The sequence below is a fragment of the Polyodon spathula genome, chromosome 9 (assembly GCF_017654505.1).
Source record: "Polyodon spathula isolate WHYD16114869_AA chromosome 9, ASM1765450v1, whole genome shotgun sequence".
Lineage (NCBI taxonomy): Eukaryota > Metazoa > Chordata > Actinopteri > Acipenseriformes > Polyodontidae > Polyodon > Polyodon spathula.
In genome coordinates this window covers 22,977,417-22,992,189 of record NC_054542.1, presented here as the reverse complement: position 1 = coordinate 22,992,189, position 14,773 = coordinate 22,977,417, and the positions used below count along the sequence as shown (strand labels likewise).

At 39.2% G+C, this 14,773-nt stretch overlaps 2 protein-coding genes across 5 annotated transcripts in view; one reads left to right on the top strand and one right to left on the bottom strand.

The window, feature by feature from the left end:
- atp5pf (ATP synthase peripheral stalk subunit F6) overlaps positions 1-2,572 on the top strand; it is a 5,740-nt gene extending 3,168 nt beyond the window's left edge. Inside the window, exons 3-4 of the mRNA XM_041258917.1 lie at positions 109-233; positions 450-2,572. Coding sequence (XP_041114851.1) covers positions 109-233; positions 450-481 — 157 coding nt within the window. The 3' untranslated portion in view covers positions 482-2,572. The remainder of the gene's footprint in view (positions 1-108; positions 234-449) is intronic.
- jam2a (junctional adhesion molecule 2a) lies at positions 449-14,773 on the bottom strand. Of its 4 annotated transcripts, XM_041258912.1 has the most exons (12): positions 14,516-14,773; positions 10,646-10,711; positions 10,302-10,415; positions 9,564-9,713; positions 9,278-9,480; positions 7,782-7,838; positions 7,220-7,322; positions 7,006-7,113; positions 6,484-6,496; positions 5,971-6,039; positions 5,082-5,118; positions 449-4,295 (listed from the first exon to the last, which is right to left on the bottom strand). In XM_041258912.1, the coding sequence occupies exons 1-12, from the start codon at positions 14,565-14,567 to the stop codon at positions 4,254-4,256; spliced, it is 1,014 nt and encodes a 337-aa protein (XP_041114846.1). In that variant the 5' UTR covers positions 14,568-14,773; the 3' UTR covers positions 449-4,253. The 4 variants fall into 4 exon arrangements, with proteins under 4 accessions (XP_041114846.1, XP_041114850.1, XP_041114847.1 ...); XM_041258916.1 differs by lacking the exon at positions 5,971-6,039; XM_041258913.1 differs by lacking the exon at positions 7,782-7,838.

The following is a 14,773-nucleotide window of genomic DNA, read 5'->3' as shown; positions in this document are numbered from 1 at the left end:
ACCTTGGCTTTTATACCTGTCTGCTTTTCCTGTCAATCAGATGATCATATTTGTAGGTGTATAGAGTTTTGGAGTCTAAACTGCTTCTTTCTCACCCCCATCCTGCAGGAGTGCTGGAGGAGTTGTGGATGCTGGCCCAGAGTACCAGAGGAACTTGAATGATGAGCTGACCAAACTGCAGAGGCTGTATGGTGGCGGGGACCTCACCAAATTTCCAGACTTCAAATTTGTTGGTAAGTTCTGGTGCTCTGCTCTACTATGACTACAGAATCCAAACCTGTACACCCTAGTACTGTACAGCAAGTACTTATTAGCATAGTTACTGTCTTGTCGTCCAATGCCACAGTTCACTGATTCTTTGCAGCAAGCCAAATGGTTGCCTGAATCTATCATGTTTTAAAATTAAATGATCTCGAGACACTGACATCCCCTCTCTCTTTCTTTCCCAGAGCCCAAGTTAGAAGAAGTGACCCCTAAGTAATCCCCTGCTCTGCTCCCAGCAATGTTGGTGTCCCTTGTCTTTCTTTTCATGTTACTGGATACTTCAGTAGTTATTTAATAAATAACTTTGTTAATGTATTTGCTTGTTAAATACTTTTCATATTGGGTTCACTTAACGAGAAATATACAGTGTTTGAAGAGTTATGATTTGGTCAATGTAGCATGTGAGTTGCATGTTACAATATGCTGCACACATCTGCAGGCTTGATCTGTCATGAGTCACTTAGTTGTTTTTTGGTAGTGGTTTTCTGCAAACATTTCCATTCTAGGATGGACATGTTGGTCAGTGCACTTAGTCATGTCCCTTGTGAAGGGATTCTTCTGCTTTCACATGATTGCTGCATACAATTCACACAGCTAATATAGGTCTAGTGTAGTGATGCACGGGTCAGACAGGTTTGGGTTAGATAAGTTTCAGTAAACTTCGGGTTGGATGTGGTCAGCTTTTGAGTGGCAGGGCAAGGAAAATAGTGTACTTTCATGAACATGAATTAAAGATTAAATGTTTAACCGCATTTTGGGATTAGTTATCTTCATTATGCATCAAAGGATAAGCCTGTGTATTTTTAAAATATAGTTTACTGATGTAAATGAATGACTTATAGCTAAATGCAGTATTTGTGTAAGTAGTTTATACAACAATAGTAATTAAAAGGATAATGATCATAAAACTGATAGTTGTTTATTAATATAACTTCAGCTGGTTTGGGTGCAGGTCAAAATATGACTGACTTCCTCATCCTTAGTTTAGCGTAGGGGTCTCCAACCCTGGTCCTGGAGAGTCCCTATCCAGCAGGATTTATAGGTGTCTTTTTTTGCATCATCAGTGGCTAAAGATATGGAACACATTTTAATCTTGTCTAATTAAGGCAATAATTAGTTCAATTAAGTAACAGATTGGTTGAAATGAAAACCAGCAACCACAGTAGCTTTCCAGGACCAGGGTTGGTCTAGCATATCAGACATTGCATAAAATGGAATTTCTCATTTTACTCACTGTAAACTGTTTAAAATGTACAGCAGTCTTTCTAGTGTTTTGGACTAGATTCTGCAAACCATGTTTTTGTGTAAAAGTTTAAAGAATGTAAGACTATCAAAAACATTTTGTATATTCACCTTGTATGTAGTGCTGCACAAACCAATTATTTGGATTGAGGTCTACATAGAAATCAGATGTTGACAATCAGCTGAGGGTCATTGGTGGTGATTGGGCTAATTTACCATGCAATGTGAAATAACTGAAGAAACAGATGCTTGGATTTGTGTTGACTTTCTCTCTCTGGAGAACAGCAATCTATACAAATCAAGCAGCTGTTTCTTCAGTTGTTTCACTTTGAATGGTAAATTAGTCTAATCAACACCAGTGACCTTCACTTGATTATCAGCAGCTGATTTCTGTACACAGCTCAATACTCGGTTCGTGCAGCTCTAGTAATGTGCCTCCGGTATTCATTGTACACGTGTCTTATTGGTTACAGCTTGAAAGGCAGCTGGGTTAAATATGTGAAACAAACCCAGGACTAGGGTTTGGACTGGCAGTCAGTTACTAAGATCACTAAGAACTTAAATTACAGCTTTTATATCTATGGTAGATTATAACAAGCCACCTAGTAAATAAAAATTAAAAAAAATTAAAAAAGCATTAATCAAAAAATGTATAATTGTGATTTCACTCTCCATCTGCAAATACAGTATTATTATTATTATTATTTTTTTAAAGATAGCAACTGTTACTAGTTCCACTACTGGTAAAAATACAGAATGGAGTGACTAATCAGACTCTGCCTCTTGCACAAGAAGCAAATGCATGCACCCTATTCAGACTAAACTTAAAGCAGCTGGGGTAGTATATTGATCATGACATCACACTAGTAACAAATATCAAAATGCTGTCACAAATGAGATACATTTAGTTGTCTCCAGTTAAGCAACAGAACCTGGCTTAGAGAACATTATCATCTCGTAGCTGACTGTCAAGCAGACCACTGTACTAATAAGATCTACCATCAAAGTAATGCCTGACGATCATGATTTTATTTGCAGTTGGAAAGCAGTAAAGAATATTTTTCAATGTTTTGCTTCTGTTTAGATTTTTTTTTTTTTAAGCTGTACATTTTATTGGAAAATCAGGTCATACAGGTCCTATAAAAAACATTATTATGTTATTCACGCTGCACCAGTGCCATTTCAGGTCCTCATTCTAAAGTCAAGGGTTGCTGATTGCACTAGAAAGAATATTGGGTCTGTTTTAATGCTATAACCCAGAGTTCTCCAACCTTTTAGATAAGATTTGGTATTTTGACCTGCTGCTGTTCAGATCATTAAAACAGACCCACTACTCTTGAGAACTGCAGGTTTTATGGTTGTCATTCATAGGGTTCACTTGTAATGTGTATCAATAACAGCAATTGTCGTGTGGAGGGGTATGCTGGATTAACCATCAAGTTTCATTTATTGGGATCTGTACAAAAACAGAGACTTCAACACTCCACATTATATAAGAAAACCACAAAGTTTAATTTACATTTCACAAAAAAGTCTGTGCAAAGTAATACAATTCCAGCTTGTACATCACAGAACAATACAAGAGGCACTCACTCCAAGCAGAAGCAGTTACTCTGATGAAACAAACAGGTTCCTAATTAAAATACACTGGTACATTTAGGGGGTACACTCAATACCTCTGATTAACTGCAGGATTCAGATACAGTCAAACAGAGCAATATAGTAAAACTGAGAAGAGCCAATATTTTAATTACATTAAAAGGTTCAGATAATAAAAATAAGAAAACACAATAAAAAGGTAGCCATATAAAAAGAAAGTCATTACTGTGTTCTATCAAGTTTTATTGCAATGCTGTAGTTGAGTTTCTATTCTACTTGTAGTGGTCTCCAAGAATAACAAACAGGTAATTCAGTAACCACTCTCAAATTTCTGGCCACGTTCCATATCCCATGTGGAATGGGACGTTTGTCCTGGGCCCAGTCATTCCCACTGCGATTTTTTTTTTTTTTTTTTACAGTGAAGTGGAAAAATGAATACCAGGGGGGCTGAAAATGTCTAGCCGACATTGGCTGCAATCACATGCGAGACGACTATCTACAGTTTGGAAAAATTCAACTGGGGAAAATCGCCACCAGCAACTGTTACACATTTGAAGTATGAACCAGCCTTGAAAGAGATCGGACTGCTAAGAATACTTCAGAATTATTGAGAATAGACTGCTAGCTCTTAACCCTATTTTACAGATAATCCATAAATATTTCAAACATTTTCGTTATTTGTTAAATCTTCAACCCATCGCTATCAAAAAGATCTTCAGGCGGATTCAGGGTAATTGTTGTGTGTGCACCTTCATTCCACTAAATGGCAGTGTAACCTAGGAGTTAAGTATTAAGACGGGAATTGAAGATCGTGATACAAGGCAACGTAATTATACAATATAAAAACTGCAGCACGCTGCTGCCACAGGAGTCAGGGAGCCTGCAGATTCTCCAACACAGCTCTTACTTGAATACATCATCCAAAGGAAACTCCTGTTGGAATACAATGGTGATAATAAAGAAACATTCACATGTCTGCAGCCTGACAGCAAGGCAGGGAATTCCCTTGTTCAGTCCAGTTCATGTTTCACAGATCTAGATTGGTGCAGGGAGGAGGGTAGTGGTCTCAGTCCTGGGAATATGGAGGAAGGGAATGTGGACAGTCCTGGGTTGTCCTCACAGAGGCTCTTGGAAGGGGCTCTGGCTCCTCACAGCATGAAGGACTGGGTATGTTTGAAATCCTGGGAATACTGAAATAAAAGGTTTGCATTCGTCCATTATCAACACAGCTCCTTTCAACTGCAGGCTTTCTAAGCTTTTCTGATATTTCATTAGACATTTCCTACAATAATTCACCCAGAACACTAAATCAGAGTAAAACTAATTATAGAATTGTCTGAATTGACAAGGTATAATGTTCCTTCGTTTGGTACTCTGAGTAAAACTAAACAATTTTTACATATAAAACATGATCACATGGAAAACCAAACACCACCTTCAATTAATATAACTAACTATTTAGCACATTTTGGATTTCTATTAGTAAATGGATTTGGTGTTATTTACTCCATTAAAAGGCATAAAAACAGCAAGAATTGTCATTGTGACCCGCTCAACATTATTATTATTATTATTTTATTTTTTTTTAATAGTGTTTAAAAAAATACTAAAGTGTTGAAAAAAGGTTTTTATGGTTTCTGAAGTACTTTATAATGTAGAGTTCAGAAAAAAATGGTCAACTCCAGATGCTACTGTAAAAAATAATATGTGAATCTATAGGAAGTCAAATACAGCCAAAAAACAAACAAACAAAAAAAAAACCTGGCCCTAGGGAAGCATCCCACTGGAAAATGCTTAACCCTTTCAGGACCAAGGTTAGTTCTCTAATTCACTAAACACTTTGGTGGCTGCAATGAAGGGGGTTCCTTGTGATATTTCATACAAGCGTTGTATTAGTCACATTTCCCGGTCAGCTGCCCTTTTATAGCCGGCATAAGGATGAAAAAGACAAAAATAAAAATAAAAGCATAACTTACATCTTGAGGAGCGGTACAGTACTCACTTGATCCAGTTCTAAAACAAAAAGAAATGTTTGAGATACTTATGGGTTTACATATTTCATAAAGATGAGTTTTTCAAAAGTTATGATATAAATCAAATAACATATCCATTGAACAGTGAACTGCATATGATAATCAAAAAGGGCATTCCCTTAGCTATTCAACCAGTAACTCTAAAATGTTCATATTTGCTATAAATAAAGTTGTCTATAAGATTATACTTATATATTTATTAACATAAGTATAACATTGTAGTAATATAATTAAAACAAGTATTTAAGTAACATAATCTGCCACAACTGCAAATTCAAAATTAAAACGTTAAGTATGATGAAAAATATTATGATCGTGCATCAATAGAATAGATTAAAAAATAGCAATATGCAAAATTCTAAGTACGACATACAGACAGATGGGTGAACGGGCAGATACCCCCCAGAACATATGCAAATATGTGAATTTCATCCCCAGTGGGGAAAAACAAAATAACACATAACACAATGGTCAAGTGTACAAGGCAAACACAAGGCCAGGTATCTAACTGAAGTGGCCACTAAAGGGCAGTCCTGCCATTATGTTAAGTGGTTTATCAGGGAAAGACAAGTCCAGTCCTGAAGGGCAATGTTACATCAGGTTTAACAGGGAGTAATGAGATAATCAACGGCTTTGGGACTTGATCAATTAAACAATTATGAACACAGTTGGAACAAACAACTGGCCTAGAAAGGCCAGAATTGCCCAGCCCTGATCCAACCATTCACCTCATGATATCTGGCTTCAAACTTGAAGCTGCAAATGGAAGGAGTCTGGTGGACTGACATTGCCCTATTGAGAAACACACTCGGCGATCACATGCTGGACTCACGTTTCAACTGTTTTGAGATTTTGGTTGCTGATCTGAACAATGTCTTCGTATTGGGGAATCCAAAATGATCTGCGATGCAGAGATTTTCAAGTAGGTGAAAACATCTGAAAAAGCACTTTGAGGAGGGAACTCACGGCAGGCATTACCATAGGTTACAGCATGCTGGGGGTTAGCCAGTCTCACTGCAGGATTTCCACAGGTCACAATTTTATTGACTCCTGCGAGCTTTCCAATGTTGCGACATGCATTTTTATGGTATCCTATGATTCGTATAAGAATATCAGTGTTGTCACACACACACACACCCCCCACCCCCACCCCCCGGCAGACTGTTGAAAACCATGGCAACATGAATTAGATGTTAGACCAAGCTGTAACACTGACGACGCATGAATATGAAAACCCAAAAACATCTACCCCACCCACAAGGTCTTCTCACAATGCTGTTAATATATTCATCACACCTTTAAAATCAAAGCAGTTCTGGAACACAAAGAAATCTGGAATAATTACCTCCCATGTCCCTCTGTACAGGAAAATAGAGAAAAAAGTACAATCAGTTGTTATATATACAGGCCTGCTGTTGCAGAATTATGCAAAATTGATTAAATTTAATTTATTACATACTAGTATTTTGTGAGGTGATCTAGTTTTTTTTTTTTTTTTTTTTTTTTACAGATAAAGGTTCAAGCTTAAACTATGTAAAGTACAACAAATGCCACAACCATAGTAGGTACAGATGATGTGACATGACAACAGACAGATCCCTTCATATACCCCCAAATTCTGATACTGTCAATAACTTGAACTGAAGTATGCAGCACATTTCATTAAAAGTAAATAAATTGTTTCCCTAGATACACGTCAAACTGTAAAAGTGTGACGTGCTGGGGCCTCAGTTATAGCTCTGTAGCTTTGGAGGGACACCACTGAGCCACGTTTCTTTGTGTCTGCTCCTCATTCTTTAGCTGCTTGAGCTTCCTCACTTCCCATTTAAAAGAGCAGCCCCTGGCTGGGAGACAGGCATGTACTCACTGTTGAAGTATCCTTGGCGGTGTGCAAAGACGACCCCCAGCCCACACATCGAGACCACCAGGGACACCACCACCACAGCAGCCACGATCCCCGACACATTCATGTCATCTGAGAGGCAAAACAAGTAAACCAGCAGGGTTCAAAATCACTGCAATCGGGATAGCATCAAAATAACACGACAGAGGTGCACCGGGCAGGAGCGCAGCAGACTCACCGATCTGCATGAACTTGGCAGCGCATCGCTGGGGCTCCCCCACTCCATTGGAGGCCTCACACTGGTACTGCCCGGAGTCTCCCTTCGACACTGTGTTGAACTGCTACTCAGAAGACACACCACACACAGGGTTAGCAGGCAGCTCAGTACCACCGCTATTGAAATCAGGTCTTTCCTAATAACACAAAGGACGGCCGCTTAAAAGATTTCCTAGTAAGAACAACCTTAAAACCCATTCTGCCCCGTACAATACCGTATAGGTAGAAATATGAGTGTGTGAAGACAAAAATGTCCCGGGGGCATAATTAAAGGGGCATGTCATGTCAAACTGAATGATCTGTGAAAGAGTAAAATGGATATGTGACAAAGTATGTCCTGTTTTTGAAGCAATATGGCAGTGAAATGGTTAAAAATCAACTAGTTGCCTTTCTCTAATGGAGCTTTTTGAGAAAAAAAAACAAAACAATACAGCAGTGTGTAAAAGGCAAATATAATGTTTCATGCAAAAGTACTTTTCAAATAATTGAGTGACTGATCAATTTATTTCACATGAGGGGGTTACCAGTAATGTCAGGCTGCAGCAATAAAACAATATCCCCTTGAATCCTCCCCCTTCTGTCTGCAAGAAGTAAAAAAAAAATCAATGGAAGGATCCCTTTTACACTGCTGTACACAGATACATGCTTATATACTGTGGAATGAATTGTTTTTCGATCAAACACTAAATTAGACATATAATAATATTTGTATTAACTTCACATAGTTTGGTATGTGGGGATGCCACTTATCAAAAGTTCAAGATGTGATCTTTACACTGGGGTTAACCCTCTGAGGATCACCAATCTGGGAAACACTTCTCAAAGTCATTGTAGAGCATCACAGAAACAGATGCACTACAGGAACTAAATGTGTAGTTCCTGAATTTGCCACACGAGGGCGCACTTTCCCTTCCTTTGAAGTAGCAGCAGTTCAGACACTGCCCTGAGGTCAAGACAGCTGCTCAGCTTCTCACTGGGCCAGGGGTCTTGTGATTGAACACTTTTCCACCCCCATTCTACCCATCATCCTCTCCCACTTTCTCCTTCTTTTCCTCCCCATACCATACCTCCCTTTCAAAATAAGCAGCAGGACTGACTCACGCTAAAATATAGCAAGTGTAAGGGAAAACATTGTGTACATTGCTATGGGTTAGAATAGAAGTACTTTGCTTCATATAAATCTTTTTTCTTTCAGTAACATAAGTCACCGGTGTTCAAAGGGTTTGCAAATTAAAATGAATAGTTCAGTGCTATATATTTTCTACGTTTTTTTTCCCCAGCGTGAATGTTACTGGTTAATACTTTTTGTATTGCCTGTTCATTTTGATTAGACAGTTATTTTAACAAGCATGGACTGAAACTCCAAGTTAAAGTATGTTTATATTATTTCTTATGTCTGGTTTATATCCCGCGGAGATTTTTCAACAAAGGAAATAATACTCTGCATTTTTATTAAACCCTCTGCTTCGCAATTAATGCTACCATACCAATCTAGTTCATATAAAACTTTAACAATGAACATTCCAGATAACGTGAAACCAAAAAATGACTGCATGACATTTAACATTGTGCTACCTTTGAAAATCTTTCAGAAAACAATCTCTACAACACCTCAAGAATTAAGAAACATAACTAATACAAAAAAAAAAAAAAACTCTCTGTAAAAATAACATAAAACTTAAATAAAATGTGAGATTAAAAATCTCCACATCTGTAAAACTCCTTAATCTCGAAAAAACTAATGCATCCTCCTCAAGAGCTTTTTTTTTTTTAACCAATATTTAGAAAATCTTTTGTTGAACCAGAAATGACATTATTATTAATGCCAATTAGTGCAACACTTCCATTAAAATACGCTGTCTGGTTTCTTCACTGAAACAAAAATACAAAGCAATCTGCATCTATCTACGAACAAGCCAAAATTAATTTTGCATACTTATGAAAACCGTCTTCAAATGTTAAACACAATACATTGTAACGGATGGAATAATTTTGTAAAAAGTTAATTAATTTGTCGCACCAGGGTCCCAGAGCTGCTGTTCAGTGTGTAGGAGGAGTTGGCGAAAAGGGGGTCCTGTGCAGGGGTGTTTGGGAGGACAACCCCGTTCTTGTACCAGCGGTATAGTGAGGGTGGGGTACCCTGCCTGTCCCGGCACGTCAGCTCCACCACTGTCCCAGTCAGAACAGAGCTAGGAATCCCACAGGATGGCACGTCAGGGGGCACTGGAGGGGGGGGTGGGGAGAGAGTTAACACCCGGACTTTCACACAGTTCAAAAGGGTGGGGACGGGGACGACAGACACTCACCCAGCACAGTCAGAGAGACAGTGGCCTCTCCGAGTGGGCGGCTGTCCTGTTGGGCCGACACCTCGCAGCGGTACTCCCCCGAATCCAGCAGCATGGCTTTCTTGATCCGGATACTTGCTCCCTCCATCACCGCACGACCCTGGAAACTCCCTGGGAACAGCAACAGAGTGTTAGGGTTAAAATGAAACCTGGCCCTACAGTATATCCCGTTCTGGTACTTGGAGCAATGGCATAAAAAGGGCAGTGTAATTATTTAATGTAGGTTTAAGAGCATTTGCGATGCAATACTTCTAGCTCAGTTAAATTGAATTGTTGAGGTCTAAAGTTTTATAACGGTCTCTCATTACTCCAGCCAGGCTCTTGCACTGCATTTACAATGTCAACTACCGCTGATTTAAAATAAATAGTACAAAAATATTCTCAAAACAGTGTTTACATGCCATGTGGACATTCCCTTTAGCTGCATTACTACTGGAAAGCTGGTGAACCGCAGATAATTGATGGGCAGAAGGCACAACTTGATTTATAGGATACAAGATGGAGTACAATTTTACATCACCTGTTAAAGGTCTTAAATCTTTTCTCCTTCTGACTTTGACAAAGTTCTCTGATAAAGTAAACCCAAAATAACTCACATTTGCTTTTACTTTCGTCATGTAAAATGCAGTTGGTCTGCCAACTGGAGTGTGCAAATGAGTCATCCATTACTGCCCTGTCCTCCTGGGTTCTCACACCTACCCACAATCTTCCCATCGTAGTACACAAAAGAGACGTCCTGGTTTCGGATCTTCTTCCATTCCACTCTGGGGTTGGGGTCCTTCTCCACCTGGTACTTGCAGGACAGCACTGTCTCTGTTCAAACAAAACACTCTGTGATGCCATGGTGTACCATGGGAATTGTAAGCTTAGACTTGTTGCTCAAAGCTTTTTCAACCAATAACCTACTGCCCATTCGCCTAGAAACATTACAAAAGAACTAGTCAGTACTACTGCTTGTATTGCTATACATCTCGGGTCATGACCTTGGTGTATCACTACACCTCCAGTTTGATTCTTTCCTTGGGCTGAACGGTGCGACTCACCTCCAAACTCCTCAACTTCCACCTTGCCGTTTTCAGTCTGAACTGTCACCAAAAAGCCACTGGGGACTGCAGAGGACAATAGTTAGGACAGTATGGTGTGCACAGCAATCAATCAAAAAAAAAAAAAAAAGAGTTGCAATGAACTCAATCATTTAAAAGTTTATTCTTAAAGCAAAATGATTGATTAGATTCTGCCACTTTGACAAACAAAAGGACTTTAGTCTTGCACATTGTAGGAACATTGTGTTGCTATAAATATCACACCCACTCATCTACAGGTAAATTAATATTATCTGGAGTGCCACTGCACTTTGTGGTCAGGCTTATTACAACATTTTGCCTATTTATGAATGGGACAGTTAGAGATACCAAGATATTTAGTCAACAAGGGTTCCGAGCGGTGGGGGTAAATGTCCCACCCCCAGTCTAGATACACATTTTGGGTACCACTGCTCCCGTTAAAATATTTTGCAAGATGAGCGGATTATATATTCAGGCATACCCAAGCACCTCCACAGATGTAAAGTTTCCCTGGTGAAAACAGATGTTTCTATTGAAAACAAAATATAGGTATTCACTTTTCACTTCTACTTTCAGGTATGACCATCTGCTCTCAATTTTAACCACATTTTCTCTTGCTCTAGTATCAATAAAAAAACATGCATCAAATTACTGAAAGCCTTACTGTGCAACTGTCTGATACTCACATAAAACAGCGGTTTTGCTCATCATACAAAATTCTGCTCAAAGCGATGTACATTTGTCAACACTTGCATTGACTGGTAACTGTGCGTAACAACACTGACACAAGATACATGGCCAGTGATCAGTACTGACACAGTGGTTGGGATTCCCCTGTAACCAAACATGGGTGTTAAAAATAGAGTGACTTGGGGAGTTCAGCAGAAAGTCACAGGCAACAAGATAATTATACCAGCTCAACGAACAGACAGGCAGACAGGTGTCCTCTGAAGACAGGAGAGTGCCTGTGTGAGGAGCAGCTGCGGTAATGTAAGGAAGGTGTTGTCCACGACGTGATCAGGAACCTCACTAAGTGTTCTGAGCGAGTCAGCATGCTTGTGGTTCTGACACACCCCAGGATTACATTCCTCCACAACAGGTGCTGCACATAGTCCCTTGGAGTGATGTCACAAGACAGCTGGGGGGGGGGGGGGGGGGGGGGGGGGCTGCTGGTTGAAACCAGACACCTTATTCTCAGTGTCTCACACAGGTGGATGTGCACTCAGGGCAAAGCACATGTACCTGCATGTTACATTTCAGTCAGTACTGTGTTATTCTGTGAATATTCTGTATATTCTACATTCCGAATAAGAGTATGCAGCATTTGCTAGGTGGTTTAGTTGAGTTTATTCACTTTGTGCCCACAGGGCCAGCACAGGTACATCACGGTATATATGGAATACTAAAAGTCCTTTTTGCAGTACATACAGTAGCACACTGGTGGAATTCTCCCAGAAAACAAAACTTTTTGTTTATATAGAATTTCTATCCATGTGCACTGCACAGTATAGCATACTACCAAAGATGCATGTAAATGGAGAATTTCCAAGGAATAACATATTCCATATATACATATGCAGCATACTGCTGAGCTGGACCGGAGTTTTGTGTTGAAACACAACACTATGCTTGCTGACATACACACACACACACACACACACACACCTCTCTCTCTCTCTCTCTAGGTTGACAGCTGGCACACTCCTCCTCATACCCCAGCTCAGTGCCATGAGCAAAAATGGATGGGTATGCATGTAGATGGTTCAATCATATTATGAGCTGAGAGTCCCTGTCTCCTTCACAAAACCCGTCTGCACTGTAGTCAAACGAAATACTGACAATAAGAATCCACAAAGACACAATAACCTCCTCCAATCTGAATTCCATCTTCACAGCAGCATCACTTGTTACACACCTGTACAGCAGGCAAACCACACAACATCACTTGCGATGCCTGCCCAGCCTCGCCCTGCTACATAACGAAAAGCTCTACAGAGTATCATGGTGAGAGAAATTATGAGGCTGAACACACTAGTTACATTCTTTATCCCTGCTGCAGGTACAAACTGCAAATACAAGCAATACTCCAGACAGAGTGTGAAAAACAAATCAATACTGACTGCACGTGAAATGGGGAAAATGACACACATTGTCAAAGTTGCCGTTTCATGTAATTTGCCAGCATACAACGTCAGGTGTATGTCTGCAGCTGAAACTATAGAAAAAGGAAAGTCAGTTTTCTGAAAAGAAAGAGTGCAAAGAAAATGTGTAGAAACACAATAGACACTAGTCAGAATAATATAATGATCATAAGCCAAGCGCCTGAGCAACAAAGCCCTCCAAAACTGTTTCTCCCTTAGTTGCATGTACAACTCCTAATTGTAGGGGCTATTGTATTAAACTAAATACAGAGGGGGTTCTATGGCCCATAAAATATTTTAAATTTGCATTAAAATATATATTAAATTGTACTTTGTAAATTAAATGGCGGTTCATTTTAAAGAAGTGTGGTTCTTTGACGTTATTCACTCCCACACAAAATACCATTGTTTGTCCAGATAATGTTAAACTGAAAGAGCCTTCAATTCCAGTGTTTACTCGTTTATAAGTAACCCTCGTGATATTACAGATGTGGGGTTTTACCGATAAAAAAAAATAAAAACTGCCACACTTCGAGTATAAAAGCTGATAGGGAACATTGAATCACTGGGGCTTTCAACCGGTGGGTACACAGGACGACTCAGAAATGCACAACTAAAAAACGAAATTAAAAGAAAATGATCTCGATTTTTTTTAAAAACTATATATAACATATCTATTACTGCATTAGAGTGGGTGAAGCAGGCGTCTGGTGATTCTGCCTATGGAGGGCGCTCTGTGCTGCTCTTGAACTTTGCGGTTTTCAATATTGCAGCTATCTCGGTTAACGGAGGCACGCGCATCACACAGAGCGAGGCAATAACACACACGCGGAGGGCGGGCGCTTGCTTACCTGGGACCTCTCGCACTAAAGCATAGCGCCGGCTCCTTTGCAAGGAGCGTATATCGGACTTATGTCTCTGTGTGACTACATCACCTACCAGCCCTGCTAGATTAATATTATTATTATTATTATTTTGTCATTTGTCAGACGCTTTTATCCAAAGCGACTGAGACTTGTGAGTGAACCGTAATAACAATCTTTCTTTAACCACTGGACCATCAATCAGTGAAGCACTATCTTGCTAAATTTATTTATTTATTTTAACTACAGTATAAATGCTCCAGTAAACAAATAACCACAATACTCATACTTTTAACTTTTTGTTTTACTTTTAGGCGCGCTGCATTTTAGTAACATATTTGTTTTCGGTGTTTGATGAAATGGATACATTTCTTACTTGCAAAAGAAAAACAAAGGAAGAAAACAAGATAAATTGCAAAGCAACACAAATATACCAAATCCCTTTGGAACATTTTTATGTTGACAAAAAAAAAAAAAGTTTACAGTTATTATTGTTTTATCTTGAGGTTAATATTTTTGATATTCTAAACATTTTAAATGGTAACGTGATAAACATTTACAACATTATATATACTAACTTTGCCGAACAGAAAACGAACACGTCTGTTTCCAAAGATATAACGTTGTGCGTGTGTTTTAATCTCCTGTCGATATAAAACGACAAGGTGATGATTTCTTGGGGTGGGGCATTAAGGTAGACAGGCTTGAGTCTCGACATGTTAACTACTGCGCGACTAGTCGGAACGTGTTAAGAGTTTGCAAAGATAAACCTGTCCTAAACCGTTAGATGTAGCTCAGAGGCTTAACCGAGCAATACAATTAAGAAACAAGTAACAAATACTCACTGTGCTGCAATATTAAGAAAACAAGAAGGAACCCCAAATGCAATGCCGCCATCTTTCCAAACCAAGAAATTAAGTTAATTTACAATTGCTTTTCCCTTTAAATAAATAAATAAAAATACAGGTCCACAAAAAAGTTAGACTGAATTTAAACACAATCTGAAAGCTGGTCCGTTTTCTTTCCCGAGCAATATTTCGACCTGTTTAGTACGCTTTAACGGTACCATCTACCCCACCTCTCACAATCTCTCTGTGGCTGGC

What these genes read in the sequence shown, in the direction of transcription:
- jam2a (XM_041258912.1), bottom strand. Translation starts at nt 14,567, where the DNA reads ATGGCGGCATTGCATTTGGGGTTCCTTCTTGTTTTCTTAATATTGCAG. An exon ending in TGTCTCTCTGACTGTGCTGG is followed by an intron (nt 9,481 to 9,563) that starts GTGAGTGTCTGT and finishes CCCCCCCTCCAG; the next exon opens with TGCCCCCTGACGTGCCATCC. An exon ending in ACTGTACCGCTCCTCAAGAT is followed by an intron (nt 4,296 to 5,081) that starts GTAAGTTATGCT and finishes CTTTTATTTCAG; the next exon opens with TATTCCCAGGATTTCAAACA.